Consider the following 22,095-nt stretch of genomic DNA (forward strand, 5'->3'; position numbering starts at 1 on the left):
TCTGTTGGATTCACAGAGTGATTCCTCCTTCATTCTACAGCATGTGGCAGATGCCTTGGATACAGCCACAGAACCTGTAAAACTGAAGCTGTCAACTATGTCCTCAAGGGAAACAATTGTGACATGTCAAAGGCTTAAAGGTTTACACATAAGAGGGTTGAATTTCCCCAAGAAACTTACAGTGCCAATAGTGTATACCAATAGTGTATACCAATAGTGTATAATATGAATTTATCCCTGCTAATAGGTCACACATTCCAACTCCTGAAACTGCAAAGGCATGGCCACATCTAGAGCACCTCGCACAGCATATTGCTCCACAAAAACAATGTGAAATTGGCTTGCTGATCGGATACAATTGCCCACAAGCTCTAATGCCCAGGGAGGTTGTCTGCGGGAAAGAAAATGAACCATTTGCCCAGAGGACGGACTTGGGCTGGAGCATTGTGAGCTATGGTGACCCAGGCGAACACTATGGCGATGCCTTTGGTGTAAGTCACCGTATCATTGTAAAACAAGTTGTTCCTCAGCTTAAGGTGCCAGATCAGCTCAAAGATGAAGTCCATTATGTGTTTAGAACTCAGATTAAAGAAACACTCGCTCCTGATGATATCACGAAGATGCTCGAGTCAGATTTTAATGAACGAGTAGAAGAAGATTCCTTCTCTCAAGATGATGTCTTGTTCCTTACAAAGTTAAAGGATGGAATTAAGCAAAAAGCAGATGGTCACTTTGAAATGCCACTACCCTTCAAGGGAGAAAGGCCAAGTCTGCCTAGCAACAAACCTTGTGCAGACCAGCGCCTGATGTGCCTGAAAAGGAGGCTTAAACGGGATCATGGCTATTTCTCAGATTATGTGAATTTCATGAATGATCTTATCAGTCAAGGTGATGCAGAAAAGGTCCCAGAACAAGAAATGAGTAAGGTCCCTGCCTGGTTTATACCCCATCATGGGGTATATCACCCTCAGAAACCAGGAAAAATCCGTATCGTCTTTGATTGCTCAGCAAAGTTCCAGAATGTTTCCTTAAACGATCACCTTTTAACTGGCCCAGAACTCACAAATACTTTAGTGGGGGTTCTTTGTAGGTTCCGTAAAGGTCCTATTGCAATTATGTGTGATGTGGAAAGAATGTTTCACCAATTTCATGTAAGACCTGAAGACCAAGACTACCTGAGGTTCTTGTGGTGGGAGAACGGTGATCTGGAGGCTCCACCAACAATGTTCAGAATGAAGGTCCATTTATTCGGCGCAGCCTCATCACCTGGTTGCGCCAATTTTGGGCTCCAACATCTGGCCTCTATGGGAAAGGGGAAGTTTAGCCAAGATACCATCAAGTTCATTCAAAGAAATTTCTATGTTGATGATGGACTGGCAAGTGTATCATCTGAAACTGAGGCAATTCGTCTTATTGAGGAAGCAAGAGAACTCTTAGCGCATTCAGGCCGACTGAGAACCGTGCTGGAGCCCGTTCCAGCACCTAATCGCGAACCGACCGTCGTGTTCACGCCACAGATATTTGTGTTCGCGAACCGGAAAATTGGTTCGCAATGCGAACCGCAAAATACTAGGTTTTTCTCTGCGAACCGTGACGACAGCGTGGTCGTCAGCAGGTTCATCCGGGTAACACAGTCACGTGCGGGAAAAGTTCAGAGCCCGGTATGAACACTGGCGGTTCGCAGACAAACACTTAAGTGCCGAACGTAACTGGTGCGAGCACCGACACCGGCTCCGTTCTGGTCGGCCTGAAAGCCATATCTGTGGAACTGGCGAACTACATCTGCATAAGTTTATTTCTAACAGCCGAGAAGTGTTGAGAACTATTCCAGAGGAAGAGTGTGCCCAAAGTGTCAGGAATTTGGACCTTGGAGAACCTCTCATGGAAAGAGTTCTTGGTGTCCAATGGTGTGTGTCTTCAGATGACTTTCAGTTCAGAATCACTGTGAAGGAACGAGCTATGACCAGAAGGGGAGTGCTAGCAACAGTTGCTTCCATTTATGACCCGTTGGGGTTTGTAGCACCCTTTATACTCCGTGGCAAGCAAATTCTGCAACAGCTTTGTCAAGAAAGGGCAGGTTGGGATGAGCCACTCCCTGAAAACCTTCGATATCAGTGGGAGCAGTGGTTACAAGATCTACCAAATTTGTCTAAGGCAAGAATGGCAAGGTGTTACCTACCTTCAACCTTTGAAAATGTGAGGAATTATGAGCTCCATCACTTCTCTGATGCAAGTGTCACGGGTTACGGAGAGTGTTCTTATCTCCGAGCCATTGATGTAAGTGGAGCTGTTCATTGCTCATTTGTTATGGGCAAAGCACGCGTCACCCCTACTAAGGTCACAACAATACCCCGCCTCGAGCTATCTGCAGCCGTAGTGGCAGCTAGAACAAGTGCTATGTTGAGGAATGAGCTTGACGCTTTCATGTGTTTGTGGCTAACCGAATAAAAAAAATCAGGTCCCTGACTGACCCACAGCAATGGCACTATGTTCCCTCGGAGGATAATCCTGCTGACCATGCATCAAGAGGCCTAATGGCCGACCAGCTCATGTCCTCTAATTGGTTAACCGGTCCAGACTTCTTGTGGAAGAGCCAGCTGCCTGTAGGAGATGACATGGTGGGAGAAGTCAGCGGAGAAGATCCAGAACTTAAAGCTGTCCAGGTGTTCAGCACCAAGGTGAGGGAAGAAAGAACATTGTTGGATCGACTTGCAAAGTTCTCTGATTGGAAGAGGGCCGTTAAGGCTGTCGCATGTCTGAAGCGTTATATGAAGCATTTTAGTAGCCACAAGTCTGACTACAGCTATGTTACGAGCATTGAAGAAAGACAGGAAGCAGAGTTGTTCATCATTAAATTGGCTCAACACTGTGCACTCAGTTCTGAAATAGAAAGTATACAAAACGGCAGTGAAGTAAACAAGGCCAATAAGCTGTACAGTCTGTGCCCTTTCATAGATGAACATGGTATCCTTAGAGTTGGTGGCCGATTGACAAGATCTACTCTCCACCCTAATGTGAAGCATCCTATCATCATGCCAAAGGCTAATCATGTATCCTCTTTGCTCATCAAGTACTATCACGAAAAGGTACATCATCAAGGGAGAGGAATAACTACTAATGAATTGCGTGCCAATGGAGTCTGGATCATAGGCTGCAGCAGGGCAGTGGCAACACATATTTTCCAATGTACAACCTGTAGGAAGTATAGAAGACGTACAGAGGAACCAAAGATGGCGGACCTACCAGTTGAAAGAATGGAAACAACAGCCCCATTTACTTATTCTGGTCTAGATTGTTTTGGTCCTTTTTACGTGAAGGAAGCAAGAAAGGAACTGAATAAGTATGGCCTACTCTTTACATGTATGTGTTCAAGAGCTGTACATATTGAATTGCTGGATGATCTGACGTCGGATGCCTTCATTAATGCTCTCCGTACATTCATTGCAATACGTGGGAACGTGCGACAGCTAAGGTGCGACCAAGGGACTAACTTTGTAGGTGCTAGAAGAGAATTCACTGATGCATTGAAGAAGTTTCAAAGTCATGAACAGTTGAAGGACTATGGATGCGAGTTCATTATGAATGTTCCATCAGCGATGGGAGGACTATGGGAGAGGCAAATAAGGACCACCCGTAGTGTTCTCACAGCAATTCTTGATAAATCTGGTAAAAGACTTGACACTGCTTCTTTGAGAACCTTCATGTATGAAGTGATGGCTATTATAAATAGCAGGCCACTGACAGTGGAGCACTTGAATGATCCAACAAGTTTCGAACCACTTACGCCCAATCACATTTTGATGATGAAATCAACCATTGTGGCGCCTCCCCCTGGTCAGTTTGTTGGTGAGGATCTGTACCTGCGCAAAAGATGGCGGCAGGTGCAGTTTTTGGCCAATCAATTCTGGGCTAGATGGAAGAAAGAATATCTGCTCAACCTGCAGCAGAGGCAAAAGTGGTTGAAGGATGGACGGAAGATAACAGTTGGTGACATAGTCATTCTTCAAGAAGATGATTCACCCAGATATCAGTGGAAATTGGCAAGGGTGGCTGAAGTTTATCCCAGCCTTGACTCAAGGGTTAGGAAGGTCAAGCTATTGATGAGTGATGCAACCATTGACAATGCAGGGAAACGCACTTCCAAACCTGTGTATCTTGACCGACCTGTTAAGAAGATTGTCCTACTACTTGAGGCTGAATAATGCAGTATTTGCACATTTTTCATACTAGTAAATTGGTTTTAAGATAAATCATGTTATGATTTGGTGGGAGTTTAACTGGTTAAATATCATTGACTTCTTCTTTGTATGTTTTTCTCTGCAATTCTATTTTCATATGTCTCTTTCCTCTACATTTATATTTTTATATTTCTGATATGTGTCTATTTTTGGGTCAAGAATGAACTGGGGTCAATTATGTCTGATTAAATGGGATGTGACGTCGCGTGGGTTGGGGTTTCACACGGAGGGTTTTTAATGTTGCACACTTCCTTTGTTATGGAGAAGCTAGAAGTTGACTCGCGGCAAGTGCTTGTATGCCGCGCTGTCTAAAGTCTCAAGTTCAAGTTTGTATCCTACTCATTTCCCTCTCAGTGAAGTGCAGCCAGCGAGGTATGTGTGTATTTTATTGTGTATGATTCTCATGTCGTTTTGGCACTTTTGTTTGGGTGTTAGGATTGTCTGCTTACTATGTGTATGTGTTTATTGCTTTTAATAGTTCGACGGTGGATAAAGAATTAATAAAGAAGAAACTAAATCCATCAGTAACTTGAAGAACTTGTCTCGCGTCTTTCCTGGAGGGGAGTGATAGTGTATTTACACACATTTACACACAAGGCATTAATATAGTTTTTAACTGAATACAGCTCCGCTCTCGCAAACTACTGGCATTGCGCTGCCACAAGAACAGAACAAGGAAGTGTCGAGACGACCAATAATAACGTCTTTTGGTCTGCGTCCTCCGCGTCCGTCCGACGGATAGTTAACAGATTTTTTTCGAGGCGCTCGATGACGGGCATAAATCTAGCTTTAGGCTGCCCTTTCTCTTACTACCCGCAGGGCTCGCAATGGTTCCCTCTGAAGCTCCATGCGCTTCTTTAGATCTATGAGACCAAACTGGAGGGGCCAGTGTGTGTGTGTGTGTGTGTGTGTGTGTGTGTGTGTGTGTGTGTGTGTGTGTGTGTGTGTGTGTGTGTGTGTGTGTGTGTGTGCGCGTGTGTGTGCGTGTGTGTTTCCTTGTGGGAGGGCACTGCTGTGGTCATTGTGAATAATAGATTACTTGTTCATTCAGAAAGCCAATACACTCAAGAGCCCTCTCCCCTCACACACACACACACACACACACACAAATACCCCCTTACTCAGAAATCACTCTTTTAGATTTCCACGAAGATGTGTGCCAATACATAAACTTGCCACCTAACCACATAAATGTGTCCAAAGTCAAAGTCAGCCTTAGAGCAGTCTTTTTCTAGGTTTATTGATGCTTAAATTATTAAATAACCCACATATTATTCGGTCACACTTGGGCAGAAACATATAAAACGCACAAGAATGGCAACAACTTGACTGATGATAAAATATTCTTAAAACGAGATTGAAATGATAGCGGCATATTAACTATGGATACACATATTTATATTTATATGGCTGAAAATGGACATGTAGGCTGACTACATTACAGTGGCTATACACCGAACAATGTCTATTAATGTCCTCATTGTCTCTCTCTGTCTCTCTCTGTGTCTCTCTCTCTCTCGCTCTGGATCTCTCTCTTGTTCTCATCATCTCACTCTCTATCTCTCATTCTCTATCTCTCTTTCTCACCCATCCACATAGACACGCTCGCACGCTTTCTCTCAGACAGAAGCCTATTCACTCTCCTTCATTCTCTTCCCCCCTCCCTCTCTTTCTGCCTCTGTGTTAAAAGCTGCCCCACTGGCTTTAACACTGCTCTGCTGGAACCATTGATTGGCACAAACTGAGTGACACACATGACATACAAGCTATGTGTGTGGGTGTGCGTGCGCGCGTGTGTGTGTGTGTAGCCCTATGGATTGCTTTATTGGATTGGATGGATGTTTTACGAGTCCGCAATGGCAGCTGAAAGCAGACGTGATTCGTGTGTGTGTGTGTGTGTGTGTGTGTGTGTGTGTGTGTGTGTGTGTGTGTGTGTGTGTGTGTGTGTGTGTGTGTGTGTGTGTGTGTGTGTGTGTGTGTGTGTGTGTGTGTGTGCAGCCTGATCTCCAAAAATTCTGTGCTCCTGAACACGGATGTTAAGGACACAACATCCGTGTCCAGGAGCACGGATTTTGCCAAAATTCCGTGCTCCTGGACACGGAATTGTTTTCCGTGCTCCTGGACACGGAATTGTTTTTCATGATGGGCACACGGAAGTGCTTTCTCTAGGCAATTACCACAGCATTGTGTCTCTATCATTAGAAAATACATACCAAATGCTAATCCTAAACAAAATAATGCTATAGCAATTTAAGTTGTGCCCTGACCAAAACATTCCCTAACCCTAACCTGTCAGCAGGAAATGTTTGTTTTTTAGAAAAAATATTTTAAATTATAAAAATCCTGAGAAAACACAAGACTGTGGAAACATAGAGTTATGGGAGTAGCCTGTAGACAGAGCACTTCTCTGTGTCCATCCCGGAAAACAATTCCGTGTCCAGGAGCACGGAAAACAATTCTGTGTCCAGGAGCACGGAATTTTGGCAAAATCGGGGTTTAAGATCGGGCCATTTTCCACGCCCCCCTTTCCATACTACCGCGTAAACCCCATAGGAATAGCCACGCCTGTGCCCCACAACATCTTGGTCCCAAGCATCAGTTCCCTCATTCCCATACAGGATTACTCCATGTGCTACCAGACAGTGGACAACGCCGTGCGTCAAACTGGCCGGTCGCAACAGCTGGCTGTTCAAAGCTGACATCACCGCGGCTTTTAAAGCCATGCCAATCGACCCCGATTTTTGGCACCTTTTCGGTGTCCGCTGTCGAACAATTAGGACACCAAGCTATTGGTTCATCTCTTGGACGATTTTTAAACTGTCATGCCTCCATCTGACCCCCCCTCTGCTGGCTGCGAGAAGGTGCTCTAAGTCTTCGAAAAGCTTGGCGTGCCTATCTCTGAAGAAAAGACAGGCGGTCCCGTCCATTCCCTGGAATGTCTGGGGATCATCGTGGATTCGTCCGGATTCTTCACCGCGCTACCCAAGGAGAAAGTGGATTGGATCATCATGGCCATCGACGGGTTTCTCGTTACCCCCTCAACGAACAAGCAGGTACTTTTGTCTCTTTTAGGACACGTCAACTTCGCAAAGCGCGTCATCCCTCAGGGTACAGCTTTCATTTCCAACTTACTAGCTGCGGCTCATTCCGTCGCCGCCCTGGACGACCCTGTATCCTTGCACGCGCACTGCATGAAGGACTTGGAGATGTGGCGCATGTTTCTCCTGCAATGGACCGACCATTCTATGTTCTACGACAGGGGTGGGCAATTATTTTGGCCCAAGGGCCGCATTGGGTTTAGAAAGTGCCGGATGTCGTAGGCAACTTGCCTGTGCCAATAATAAGAAATGGTGTACGTCAACATAATTACACCATTATCAGTTATGCCATACCTGTATCTGTTAACTGTATCTAGATGTAGACTGTAGTAATCGTAGGTTTCCAAGACCCTTCTTTTAGGTAGCTAATTTAAGAATGAGTGACCATGTGAATTTCCTTTTTTCTTTCTTGTAAAGGCACTGAGGGCCGCATGAAATGGCCAAGTGGGCCACATGTGGCCCTCGGGCCTGAGTTTGCCCACGCATGTTCTACGACGACCACCTCTCTTCTCCCGAGGACGTCCGGCTTTTCACTGATGCCGCGCCCTCGGTAGGATTCCGGGGCTATTATGACGGGCGCTGGTTTGCCAGCCCGTGGCCACCCGAGCTGTGTTCTCTGTCACCAAACATGGATTCGTCGGCCGCATTCGAGGTGTACCCCGTCATCATCGCCACGCTACTCTGGGGCAGTTCCTGGTCCGGGAGGAACATCCTCGTCTATTGCGACAATGAAGCTGCCATCTTCGCCATTAACAAGTGCCGCTCCCCCGCACCGCTGATTTCTCGGTTTCTCCGCCGCCTGCTCTGGACCGCCGCCTGTCACCAGTTCACTCTCACCGCTGCTCATGTCCCTGGTATTCGTAATTCCATTGCCGACTCACTGTCCCGTTTGTCATTTCAGAGATTCAGGACGTTGGCACCCGATGCGGACCCGGACCCGACGCCCGTGCCTCCATTCTCGGATGCCGTCTTTCTGTAGCGCACCCTCTTCATTATCTCCAGACTCACGCTCTGCGCATAACTTTGCCGTGGCACCGCGGACGCTGCAATCCTACCGGACCGCGTGGTGCTGCTTTAAAGCGTTCCATCTCAGTCATGCAATCCCATTTCCCTAATTTTCCTCTCTCACAGTCTCCTCATTAGCTACATTCGCTAACGTCACTATGAAACTCCAGTGCTCCACAATCAGAGCATACCTGGCGGGCATTCATTTTTTCTACAAACTGATTTTCGTCTCACTCTGCGAGTCATCTTCGAGCCCGCACCTTACCCTTTTGCTTAAGGGCATACCGAAGGCTGAACCGTCTACCCCAGACAGGCGGCTCCCCATTACAGCAGGGTTCCTCGCAGCCTGCCTGGCAGTCCTGAGTCCCGGCTTTCTGTCCCCTCACCTGGACCTCACATTAGCCGCTATGTTCGTCCTTGTGTATTTCGGGCTACTCAGATGCACGAATTCACCACCAGCAGCGCCTCATTCAACCCACTCGTACCCTCGAGTCTGCGACCTTCACGTCATTGACGCCGACTCTATCCGATACGTCATCAAATTCAGCAAAACCGACCAGCTGGGTAAAGGCCACGCCGTTTTTATTTACATCGTGGCTTATCGTTCATCCGCCGCCGCCTCTTGTGACCCTCTATTCATTTCTGACGACGGGAGGCCGATTACTAGATATCTATTCCAAAATCGTCTCAAGTCCGTCATCTCGCTGTTAGGCATCCTTGCGGACCGCTATTCATCTCAATCGTTTCGCATAGGCGCCGCTACCACAGCCGACTCCAACGGCCTCCCAGAGCTGACAATTAAGAAGCTCGGCCGTTGGTCCCTAAATGCATATCAGCTATACATCCGTTCTAATCCCTCCGTGTTTAGGAAAGCTCAGATGGCGCTCGGCTTGTGAATTCCCTCGCTAGTTCCTGGCTTTGGTTGGAGTGTTTGGGGTGCTTAGTTACCTCTCGCCTTTCTATTTTGTTATTGGCTTTTTTGGGGTGTCCGCTCAGAGCTCGTACAGTATTCGCGGGTGCAGGTATTGTCCGAGATCTCAGTTGCAGCCCGTACTCCCGAGCCCATGCATCGTCTCGTAATCATAACCATAACAAATCTGGGCTCAGCAGTAATTTCAGCACCATGGCCAGCAACCTTGCCCAATATTCGCTCTTTCCTTTTAACTCACGAGTGCAGTGGTCCAGCGACCCCGTGAAGCACTTTCATGATTCCCCGAGTGCAGTGGTCCAGCGACCCCGTGAAGAACTATTCATGATTCTTCGAGTGCAGTGGTCCAGCGACCCCGTAAAGCACTTTCATGATTTCTCGAGTGCAGTGGTCCAGCGACCCCGTAAAGCACTTTCATGATCAGTTCACCGTGCGGACGATCACGAGAAGCCCGTTCTCCAGCGAAAACGAAGATGTATGCATACATAGGCTACGGAATTCGGGAGCGTACCTATGTTCCCCAGGTCTTATGTTCCCCGGGTCCTATGTTCCCCTGTCTTTGTATGGGAGTTGGATTTCTAAAAAAAGGTTCTATGTTCCCCGCATTGTATGTTTCCAAGTTTTCAAATTGTGCCCTTCCCAAAACCATCCCTAAACCTAACATGTCAGAAATGCAATGTTTCTGAGTTGTACATTTGTGCCCTGCCCAAAACTATCCCTAAACCTAACCTGAACCCTTTTTGAAAAAAAAGGTGTGCGTGCGTGCGTGCGTGCTTGCATGCGCATCAGGGGTGCGTACGTTTCACGAAAGCTATTTTTCTATGCTTTCTGGCTGTGTGAAACACTCTTTTTCTCTGTCTTTCTTTGTGTGTGTGTGTGTGTCTGTGTGTCTCTGTCTGTGGTACTGTGTGTCTGTATCTGTGTCACATGCATGTGTGTCTGCAAGAGCATTTTTTTAAAGTGTGTGTCTGTGTGTTTGCTGGAAAAGCCTTCATCACGGTCTCTGACACCCCTTATATCCCGGTTGCTATGGCCTGAGAGAGCAGAAATTAGTCCACATAAATAAGATATTTACCCCAGCCCCGCGCCCCACGCGATAATTATGTATTGATTAGAAATAATAGAACGGCTTCGCAGTAGATTATTGCAAACAGCGCCAGCAGCACTTTTCTGGAATGCTGGACTGTGCACTTAGGTTAGAGGCCTATCCGCAAGACACTCACACACACACACACACACGCACACACACGCGCGCACACACACACACACACACACACACACACACACACACACACACACACACACACACACACACACACACACACACACACACACACACACACACACACACACACACACACACACACACACAGAGTTTTTAACCTCAGGTGGCATGTGTTTCCTCTGTGTGCGTGTGTGTGTGTGTATGTGTGTGTGTGCGTGTGCATGTGCGTGTGTGGTTGTGAGAGCTGTAGCCCAATGAGTGAAAAGCTATAGCTACACAATTTGTTTTGTTTAAGTTTGTGTGTGTGTGTGTGTCTGTGTGTGTTTGTGCGTGCGTGCATGTGCGCGCACACGTGTGTGTGTGCATTTGTGTGTGTGCGTGTGATTGTGAGCGTGTGTGCATGTCTGCATGTGTATGATTGAGGAATAACTAAATGCTGCTTTGCACAACCCTTCCAATCTGAAAGACAGCATAGACGCTGGACCTAACACAGTGGCGTGAGCGAGGGAGCCAATCAAACAGTGGGGAGGGGTGTAAAGACGGCGACGCATCCTACTCGACAGTTGGAAGCTAGCTTGCAGTATGTTTGAATACAACTGACACAATTCTATAGGCTACGCATACACCAAATGATACTTTCGAAACGGCCAATAAATGGTCGTTGGCAATCCTAAACCACACTAGAGATGGGATTTTCGGCTCTTCTTTGAGATGCGGTTCTATTGGCTCTTCTTACTATGGAGAGCCGGCTCTTTCGGCTCCCAAACGGGTCCCTATATATGTTTATATAATTAATAAATTAAAAGTTTTAATTTCATTTTACAACATTTTGTTTCATTATTGACATTGTGAAGCACTTTGGCCAGTGTATACTGTGTAAGAGCCTTTATGAACAACACTTTTATCATAATCGGTCGTTAATAATGACCCAATATACCCAATTACAAAGTAAATTAAAAAGGTATTAATACATACTATGCATTTCTGATCGCTGTGAGTGTGTCTGTAACACCTGCTCAGGGTACACCAGGATACACACAATGAGAGGGAGGGGGAGAGAAGGACAAAACAAACAAACAAACAACAACAAAACAATTCCCAAAACGGCTCCCATTGCAGAGCCGATTCCTGTCGTTCACTTCAAAGAGCCGGCTCTTAGAGCCGAACGGTTCGCGACTGACACATCCCTAAACCACACCTCCCCAATAAGAAATTCAATAGGCGGTCTCCTGACCGTATCTCACTTGTGATATGGTCTGGTGCATGTGAACCATTTGCAAAGATTGCAAAGTCATTGCTAAGGTTCACCAGTGTGACCCACCTCAGCAGCCCCCCCTGTTGATCACACACAAGCACAACCGGCTAGGTGCACTGCCCTGGAGGGAAGGTAAGTGTGTGTGTGCGTGTGTGTGTGCATGCATGCGTGTGTTAGAAGCAAGTCTTCTGTGTGGAATAACCTTTGTCCTACACACACACACACACACACACACAAACGCACGTCGGAGCTGGGTGTCCTTTGCAACAGCCCGAGGCAGAGCTTGTGCTAGGAATGCCTGCCATTCAACATGGCACCCACGCCACAAGTGACACTAGTAAGAATGTCACTCACACCAGACATGACATCAATGCTTATGTCACTCAATAGCACAACTGACATCAGTACATATGCCATTCATTGCAGAAGCAGAAGCAGTTATTTAGCCGGGTGCTTAGTATGCGTTATTGCCACACTGATGTTGAAATGTAATGGATGATGGGGCAATAAAGAAAATGACACCCAAATGATTCACACGGGAAATATTACCTATGGACCAATGGTAAATCAGAATAACTGTGGAGAAGGTCTGAGTTATTAGTCCTGTGCAACAGGTTCGTAATTTGAAAAGTAATAATTCCGCCATAAATTACACACTATGTTTCGGTGAAACACAAACGTCCAGTATGAATGTGCATGTGTGTGTTGTGTTTCTTTTCTTTTCCTGGAGTGAATAACTAGAGGACACTGGCAACAGTTTGATTAACAGCATTTCAGTAAGAAATGGTATGCCTGTACATTGAACCAAATAAACAAAAACAACTCCAAGAAGACCTCTAAGAACTCTATAAGACAAAACAGGAACAGCATATCCTGTCATCATGTCTGTAAATTGAGGAAATTCCACACTTTTGCTTGTCCCGTTCGAATGCACCACAAAATAACACAGAGGTACGGGGGTAATTGGGAATTACCAGTGGTCCACAGGTAATATGTATCCCATGCAAATGAGGCTTATGTAAATCATGCCATATGGATTTGTGACTGCCATCTACTGTATGTAGATGCCTATGTAAATGAAAATATGGTGCATGCGACCTATGCAAAACAGTAAAATGATACAGTTTTGCTTTCTCCATGCCTTGAACAGTTGTTTAAGAAATATAAAATGTGATAATAAAGAAAATCTAAAACCAAAAATTGTAGGCCTACTACGAAAATAATGACAGTCAGTATAGAAATGATTGCCATGAAGTTGAGAGAAAAGAATACTAAGTTGCTAACTGATAACAACTACGCTTTCCAGAAATGCACCCCTGATTCTATTATTTCCGAATGTCAATCATTGGTTAGTAACTATGCATGTATTAATTCAATTATAATGAATGTCACACAAGCAAAGGTGGAGGATGTTCTCTCCACATGCAAAAAAGACTCTCCTAAGGCCTGTTCACATTCCATTTCACATGGTCAAATGTTCACATTACATTTCATGTAGTGGACACTTTTACACAAAGTGACCTTCAGTGCAGAAGGGCACATAATAAACAACTACATACACACAGAGTACAAGGTTAGTGCAAATGACTAGGATTAGCTTCGGTATGAGGAGAAACTGTCTCTCAGAACAACCTTCAGAAGGTTCTTGAAAGTAGCGAGATGGTCTTGCTAAAGTCGTTTTTCAGCACTGCTTCTACAGTGGCTCTTTCAAGTCACCTTGTCATCATCCTCATCCTCCCTCTTCAAAGCGCCCACTCTCAATCTAAACCTAATCATTCACACACACACATTCCATCTCTCTTTGTCTCTGTCTAAATGTACCTCCTCCAACTCTACACATACTACCACATAGCCCTGTTCTCACAATAAACAGACACACATGTGCACGCACACAAACACACACACACACAGGCACGCATGCACACAGACACACACACATGAACGCACTAACACACACACACACACACACACACACACACACGAACGCACTAACACACGCACGCGCACACACACACACACACACACATACAAACACGCGTGTGCATGCATGCACACACACTCATGCACATATAAACAGGGACGGACACACGCGCGCGCACGCACACACACACACACACACACTCACAGACATGTACATACAGGTATACACAGACACACGCGCACGCACGCACACACACACACACACACACACACACACACACACACACACACACACACACACACACACACACACACACACACACACACACACACACACACACACACACAGTACGTATGTCTCAGTCACTGTAGTCACAGAGCTCATTCTCATTCCAGACACACACACATGCACACTCACATAAAACATCCATACACTCTCATGTCCATTTGTGCATGTGAATGTGTAGCCGCCTCTGTACAGACGAGAAAGAGCACAGCGCCCTCTGCTGCCACCGACAGGAACTATGTATTATTATGAATACTGTCTAACCGCTCTCTCTCTCGCTCTCTCTCTCTCGCTCATGCACATACTGTACTCTCCAGTTTCCCTCTGTGCTTTTCTCCCATCCTTATTGTTTGTGTGTGTGCGTGTGCGTGTGCGTGTGCGTGTGCGTGTGCGTGTGCGTGTGCGTGTGCGTGAGCGTGTGCGTGTGCGTGTGCATGTGTCTGTCTGTTTGTATCTTACAAGCTCCCTGGGGAAATGGTTAGAGGTCAAGTGGTGTGCTCATCAAATTCAAGAAAGGGACATAAAGGTATACTACACATGTGCGTGCACACATGAACACACACACACACACCCGCACACACACACACAGACTCAGATGTGCTCATGTATGACACATAAGAAGTAATATAGTATACTTACGTTTGTATTAAAGGTATCTGGATATTGTCCCCCAATCTCATAACATACAGTATCATTTCAATGTCCATGTATTGTTTAATCAGTGTTTGAATGACTTTAATTATGTGAGGGGCCAAATAAACGTTGCCTTTGTTCTCTGGCCTCAGGTTTGAAACTGCCCTCCCTCAACTGATGATTTGAATTTGCCCTTGCTATTGGGTCATTCAATATGATCTCCCTTCCTGTAAATTCCCTGTAAAATCAGATGTTGGCCTTTGTTAGGGGCTCTTCTTTGTCTGTATCTGTACCTGTTAACACCTCCTCATGTAAAGGGGGTGAGGAGGCCTGTGGATAGGCCCTTGGGCCTAATGGCCTCCTCACCCCATCTCTCAAGTTAATAAACCTTGCATTTCTGAATTTCAACTATTGCACTGAATCTGGTGTTAAATATTAATTAGTAGTAAAACCTAGATACTATCAGTATACAGAAATTCACACATGTGATCAAGTCACTTGTGGTTAGGACCAGTTGTGAAGCCTTAAGGCTAAAACCTTGAGGCTTATTCAACATCCTTATGAGGCTTAGTCAGCATTGAATCTTATTTCAGTTGGTGTGTGCTCATACACAACCCTGAGTCAGGGTTAATAAGTCAGTCTTCTCTCTCGAGGCTATTGAACAGCCAGGCTTATTTAACCCCTCTGAAGGTTTACCTAGCCCTGAGTCCTGACAATAGTGAAGCCATGGGAATGTGGTTAACTTGATTGACAAAGTACCCCCATTCCAGCAATGTGCTGCTCCTCATGGCAAGGCACTTCAGCTGGGGAATGCTTTTGGGAATGCTTGATTCAAGTTGTTTGGTAAAGAGATATGAACCTCCAAGCACCACTTGCAATGAAACGCTTCACACACACACACACACACACACACACACACACACACACACACACACACACACACACACACACACACACACACACACACACACAAACACACACACACACACACACACACACACACACACACACACACACACACACACACACACACACACACACACACACACACACACACACACACACACACACAGGTAACATACAGTACATACTGTAGGTTTAGAATAACTACCTATTCGCAGCTTTATAAACACTTATAGCCTAAATAATGAACTAATTATCAACAAAGTGTTTACACATGTTTAGAAATGGGTAAGAAATACATTGTTAACACAGCAGACACAGCGCAGTCGCATTAGTCCTGGAAGTTTCTCCTCCAAAGACCAGAAGGCATGAAACCACATAAAACTCACACAGTACAACTGCTCCACTGTCGTAGTTTCGTTATTAGTCATTTACAAACTTTTGTAAATGCATTGTTAAATGTTTATTATTATTAAATGTTAATAAAGTGTTTATAAATCAATGAAATGAAACGCTTCACACACACACACACACACACACACACACACACACACACACACACACACACACACACACACACACACACACACACACACACACACACACACACACACACACACACACACACACACACACACACAGCTCCAGAGACAGGACAGAGGCTGTATGGGAATGAATGGACTTATTTGGAGAAGCACTCAGGTACTACCACATAGCCCTGTTCTCACCTCGAGAGGAGCAGCACTAGTGTGTCAAGGGCTGTGTGTGCACGTGTGTGTGTGTGTGTGTGTGTGTGTGTGTGTGTGTGTGTGTGTGTGTGTGTGTGTGTGTGTGTGTGTGTGTGTGTGTGTGTGTGTGTGTGTGTGTGTGTGTGTGTGTGTTTGTGTGTGGTTGCATGCCTTGCAGTGAGACTCCGTAGCTTGTCCAGTCTAATGCAGCCCTGCTCCCCTGGCAAGGTAATGTGTGGAGACAGCTGCTTCCCCTAACCAGCAGAGTGAGAGAAGGAGAACAGTGTTTACACACGCACGCACGCACGCACGCACACACACACACACACACACACACACACACACACACACACACACACACACACACACACACACACACACACACACACACACACACACACGCAGATCAGACACCTATCAACACTGACAGTAAACACACTCACACTTTCACACTGTGAAAATTGAGCTTGTAACATGAGAGTGTTTGGTAAGGCACTTGCATCTTATAGGCACCCCAACAATGAATGAGTGAGGTATTGCAACGTTAAAGCTCCCTCTTTGTATTGCATATTCGACATGGAACTCCTCTGATGTGTTATGGCCAAATGAAAACATTTAAAACCATCACAGAATTAGCTTGGGCCCAACTATACTAACACGACTTCCAATATCTCAATAGGGCATGTTTAACCCTCCTGTTATCCTTGGGGTCTATTTGACCCCTTTCAATGTTTAACACCTGAAAAATACATGAAGTACATATTTCTTCTGTCTCATCTTTGATGACTTTTCCTAAATAAATGGGATGAATGTGAAAAAAGTGAAATTTCAACAAAAATGTTTTTCCTAAGTGCTGTACACATTTTGGTTACATCCGTGTTCCTTGGGGTCAATTTGACCCCAATTGTTTCAAGTGTATAAAACATAAATGGAACATCCATATTTTGCAAATAAATGTTAAAATATGTTTAGATAATGTGAAATACATGAAAATAAGCTATTTAGCCATGTTTCTTCTGAACATTTTGCTTTTGCTTGGCCCCTGATAACTAAAATATATCAATGACATGGGGGAGGCCTAAAACTAATTCACGGCAACATTTTGGACAGTGGTGGCTACTACAGCATTGACATTTTGACAAAATCCACCAACTGAACCTTGTTGTACCTATAGTACCATCATGGCACCCACCACAGCAACCCCCCTACCCCCCCAGCCCTGTACCCTGGGAGCTACTTTTGCACCCTCCCACTACACACACACGCTAGCATAAGATGGGTCACATATAGTCAGCATTGCTGTGCATGCTGTTCTGTGCCCAGCATACATAACTATAAGTGATGGTATATTTGAAGAGGAGCTTTATGATTGTGATCCAAATATTCAAATGGACTGTTCTGATGGTGACAAGCCGATATACTTCTTTAGACGGATGCGATCTCAAGGTTGGTTGCTATGTTGAGAGATATAATGGTGCTATTCTTCTCCTCTATTCAGTATGGTGTTCCAAATTGACATAGTTGTCTGCAGCATTGGTTATAAACTGCTGCTACCTGACATAGAGAAGGCAGGAACAGCAACAGCTGTAACTTTTGTGAAGGACATACACATTGACGTCCATACCACATACGTAGTGAATAGAAGTAAACATACAAGTTGCTAGCCCTGTTCCTTCAAACATTACTCCACTACCAAGAACATGTAATATGTCTACAAGGAACACATGCTCATTTTTGCTTATGCTTTTTTATGCTCCTGTGCTTTTTTCCTTCACACTAATTCAAGCGTAGAAATAATGTAAAAAACAATGATTTTCTATGATGTTCTCGAAACTCTTGGTTGGCAATCCATGTTCTTACCTAACTATTATACTTGTGTTATAAATACACATTCAAACATTCAAGGAAAATGAATGTTGGACTTAAAAACCTTCTGAATGTTTGGGAAAATGTCTATTTCTTTTAGGGTCAAATTAACCCATACGGTAATAGATAGATAATATCCTTGATAATCAAATTTTTGTTTTCTTTTCAAATGTTATAAGTAATAGAAATTCATATTTAGGGAGTATATGGAGCCACTAAAATTTCAATAATATGTGTCCATATGTTTTTAGACCAATTAATGACATTTTATTGCTATTTTTTCTAATTTTCGCCTAGTCATGGATTAAGTTTTTTTGGTGTGTGGGCTATGTGTGGGGGTGCTAGGATATATTTAAAGGACTTTTTATGTCACCAACAGATCAATAATACATATCTGAGACATAAACATGTGCCAAAGTGTTGTTTTCTACTGATTTTGTAGACATTTAAGTGGTTGGGGTCAAATTGACCCCAAGGATCACGGATGTTCCAAAATTTGAGGGTAACAGGAGGGTTAAAGCGATATTGATTTTGAAATAGGTTCATTTTCAAGCTGTTCTTGAGGTAAACAAATTAATTTGACCTCTCTCCCATTAACCTGCCATTCATCTAGTCAGGTAACGGCTGCGCAATAATATGGAATAACCACAGTTTCTGCTTACAAGAGATTACAGATCTATTGTTCCATATCATTGTTCACTTTTTTCCTTATTGATTGTTACGCCGGCTCAAGGATACAGTTCTTAGTCAAATCAGCCTTGGAAATCGCCTCATTCCTTTTGTTGTTAATGTCTTCACACTTTTCAACTTCAGAAGAGGTGTTGTTTAAATAGTGAAGATGCCAGGAATCCTACAGAATGTTTAACTACAGTACACTTTTCAACTTCAGAAGAGGTGTTGTTTAAATTGTGAAGATGCCAGGAATCCTACACAATGTTTAAGTACAGTGTTGCTGGGCATTAGGTTCAGTGGAATGGAAGGATTCCAGCTGTCGCAATGGAACACTCTACCAAGTTGCTCCGCCAGACACAGGGATTGGCTGAAAGAACGGGGAAGAAGTAAAACTAATTTATTTCACTCAAGGGGAGATGGAAATCTGTCCCTGTTTCCAAAAATGGGACAGTATCGCTTCTGTTTTAAGGCAATGCTGCCCCAGATGAGGTGGGAGAAGGAATGGGTGGTCTAATCAATTGTAGGTAGTGTATGGAGCCATTTCATGAACGTGACATAGACACGCACTCTGCATCTCCCCAGTGGAAATGGTTTAACCTCGTGAGGAAGCCGATCCATTTGCCCGCAATAGGGATTGCTACCACAGGACCAGGCACTTGCGCTCCAATACGGAAGGGGAAGCAGTGCCTCACCAGCCCCACATGAGAATGATGAGATGCAGTAAATGTGAATAATAGTAACAATAACAACTAATGTTTCCGAGCATCTGCACCATAACTACCATTTGTGCAGTATTTAAACAGTTTTAATCATTTTCAATCATTTTCGAGGCCAAAATTGTAATATTTGCCCATTTCATTTCAAATTGCTCACAATACGGTGAATTTGGGGCGATTGCGCAATTCCTCGTTAACAAGCTTGAGCGCATGCACCATTTTGCTCGTTCTGTGTATGCAACCTGGCAATATTGTAATAAATGTTTTTATACACTTAGTAGAAATATGTATGGTGTGCCCTCATTTTCCTGATATATTTTTTTTTTACTATTTTCTACGTGTGATTATTAATTCTTTACTCTGAACGCTTTGGCATAACGCCCACTGAAAGATACAGTGGTACAGTGATACACCTAGCAGCAGCCTGGCCGCAACCTCGTTCTGGCGTTGAGAGTCTTGCTGGTCAGTTACGTCATAGCAATCTGAAGTTCAAAATACAGTCAGTCGGTGTCATTACTGTTGGCTAGCTTGTTCACTTTGACTGCTACCATGGAAGTGGATTTCATAACGAAACTAAGAGCATTCTCAAAGTTCCAAGGGAAAAAAGATGTGATAAAGAATGGAGGACCGACAGAGCTGAAGGGTTTGCTGCTGCAGGTGACCGGTCAGAAGATTAGAACGACCCGATCATTTCAAAGTGAGTGGTACAACAGAAAAGATGTTTTTGTTGCCCGTGTCTCTTGTTTGCAACCGGCGAGAATGTGTGGAAGACCATTAGCATGGGATTTTGTGACTTGAAATTTACCAAGGAGCCTCACGAAACACAAATCCTCGGCTACTCATATTCAATGTCAAATTGCTTTGAAGACGTTTGGGGCGTCTCGAATAGATATGGCTTTGGATGAACAGCACCGGCTAAAGTAACGTTAGCATGCACAACGCCAAAGTGAAGGAGAACCGTGAGATCTTAAAACGTCTCATTCAGGCAACCTGCTTCAGGAGGAGTTGGTGTTTTGCAGTGGTGATGAGAGTACACACTCTTCGAATCGTGGGAATTATGTTGAGATTCTGCTTTCTGCTTGTTGCAACAGGCGTTGGCATTGAGAAGGACAGGATTCTGAGGCTAAGAAAAGACAAGGATTTCTAGACTATGACAATCACGGATGTTTTCATCCAGAAAGAGTGGCGCATGGACCTGATGTACGAGTAAAGGTAAGACCAGTGTTTCCTATGTGTGTGAGGCCTGTGTTTGTGAGACCCGTGGGGAGAGAGAGAATCTGCTGTGTGGTAGCTTTTGTGATACGCACCGGATTCTCATGTGCACTGTATCTGCTTGTAGGGTAGACCGAGTAAAGTTGAGTACAGGGTACCGTTGAGGTGAATCAAATATACCCGTGTAACAACACGACTCTGATCTAATTCCAAAGTGTAGGCATAACATAAATGACAGTCCCAAAATATTTGGGAACAATATCGAAGTTTGTGTAATCTCTGTTTATGTTGACATTCGCTTCCTACCATACCTTTGTCCCACATCGCTTGCCGTCACCTCGTACAAGTAGATGTACATTTGCATTAGAATCCGGTGCGTATCACAAATCTACCACACTGGTTTGTTCGCCATGGTGCTCAGTGGTCTATGTGAGACCAGTGTTTTGACTCCTGAGTGTGTGTGTGTGTGTGTGTGTGTGTGTGTGTGTGTGTGTGTGTGTGTGTGTGTGTGTGTGTGTGTGTGTGTGTGTGTGTGTGTGTGTGTGTGTGTGTGTTTGAGCATCCGCCGTGATGCTCCTGTTTGTCTGCCTTGGTGCTGTGTGGTTTATGTCAGACCACTGTTTGAATCCTGTGTGTGTGTGTGTGTGTGTGTGTGTGTGTGTGTGTGTGTGTGTGTGTGTGTGTGTGTGTGTGTGTGTGTGTGTGTGTGTGTGAGAGAGAGAGAGTGTGAGTGTGAGTGTGAGTGTGAGAGAGAGAGATCTAATAGCATTTTCTCTACAGAAATGCAGCATGTTAAAGGGGTATGCCACTATTTTGGGGCTTAATACAGTTAAAATCGTTGGCTGGGGTTTATAAAGGTGGTAAAGTGTCTTATTTTGCATGTGAAGCGTTGTCTTGCTTTAAGACAAGTTAAAAGAGGGAGTATGTCGCTAAGCTAGTGAAAGTCAATGTATCCATGTAGCATGTAGCAATGCTACATGGATACATTGACTTTCACTAGCTTAGCGACATACTCCCTATTTTTAAATATGCAGGCCTACCTTATGTTAAGAAAGCTATGACATATGAAACTTATCAGTAGACCTATTTGGCAAATATTTACTAATACTGTAGCTGTAGTATTATATATTTGAAAATCTGATATTGGAAAAGTCAGTGCCTCACCAGCCATAAACCTGACCGCACGTCACTACACAGGACTCCTTATATTACCAGACAAGATTGGTTATAGGCTAAGCTACTAAAACATTGCCTGATTATCATCAACTTGTTCGAGGCTTGGTCTGACCCCTTGCATAATGATTAACGTGTCCCAAACGGCATGGTTGACCTGCCTCCCTCTGTTTGCCACTGGCCGAGGCCAGAAAAGGCTGTGCTGAAGTTTAAACCAAAGATTTTCTTAGTCCCAAT

General features: G+C 44.5%; 1 protein-coding gene across 1 annotated transcript in view; it reads left to right on the plus strand.

Annotated features, from left to right (window-relative positions):
* Window positions 1-247: 247 nt before the first annotated feature.
* Window positions 248-22,095, plus strand: part of LOC134451526 (uncharacterized) — a 296,996-nt gene continuing 275,148 nt past the window's right edge. Inside the window, exon 1 of the mRNA XM_063202031.1 lies at window positions 248-1,741. Coding sequence (XP_063058101.1) covers window positions 375-1,667 — 1,293 coding nt within the window. The 5' untranslated portion in view covers window positions 248-374 and the 3' untranslated portion in view covers window positions 1,668-1,741. The remainder of the gene's footprint in view (window positions 1,742-22,095) is intronic.

Source organism: Engraulis encrasicolus, chromosome 6 (assembly GCF_034702125.1).
Source record: "Engraulis encrasicolus isolate BLACKSEA-1 chromosome 6, IST_EnEncr_1.0, whole genome shotgun sequence".
NCBI classification, from domain to species: domain Eukaryota; kingdom Metazoa; phylum Chordata; class Actinopteri; order Clupeiformes; family Engraulidae; genus Engraulis; species Engraulis encrasicolus.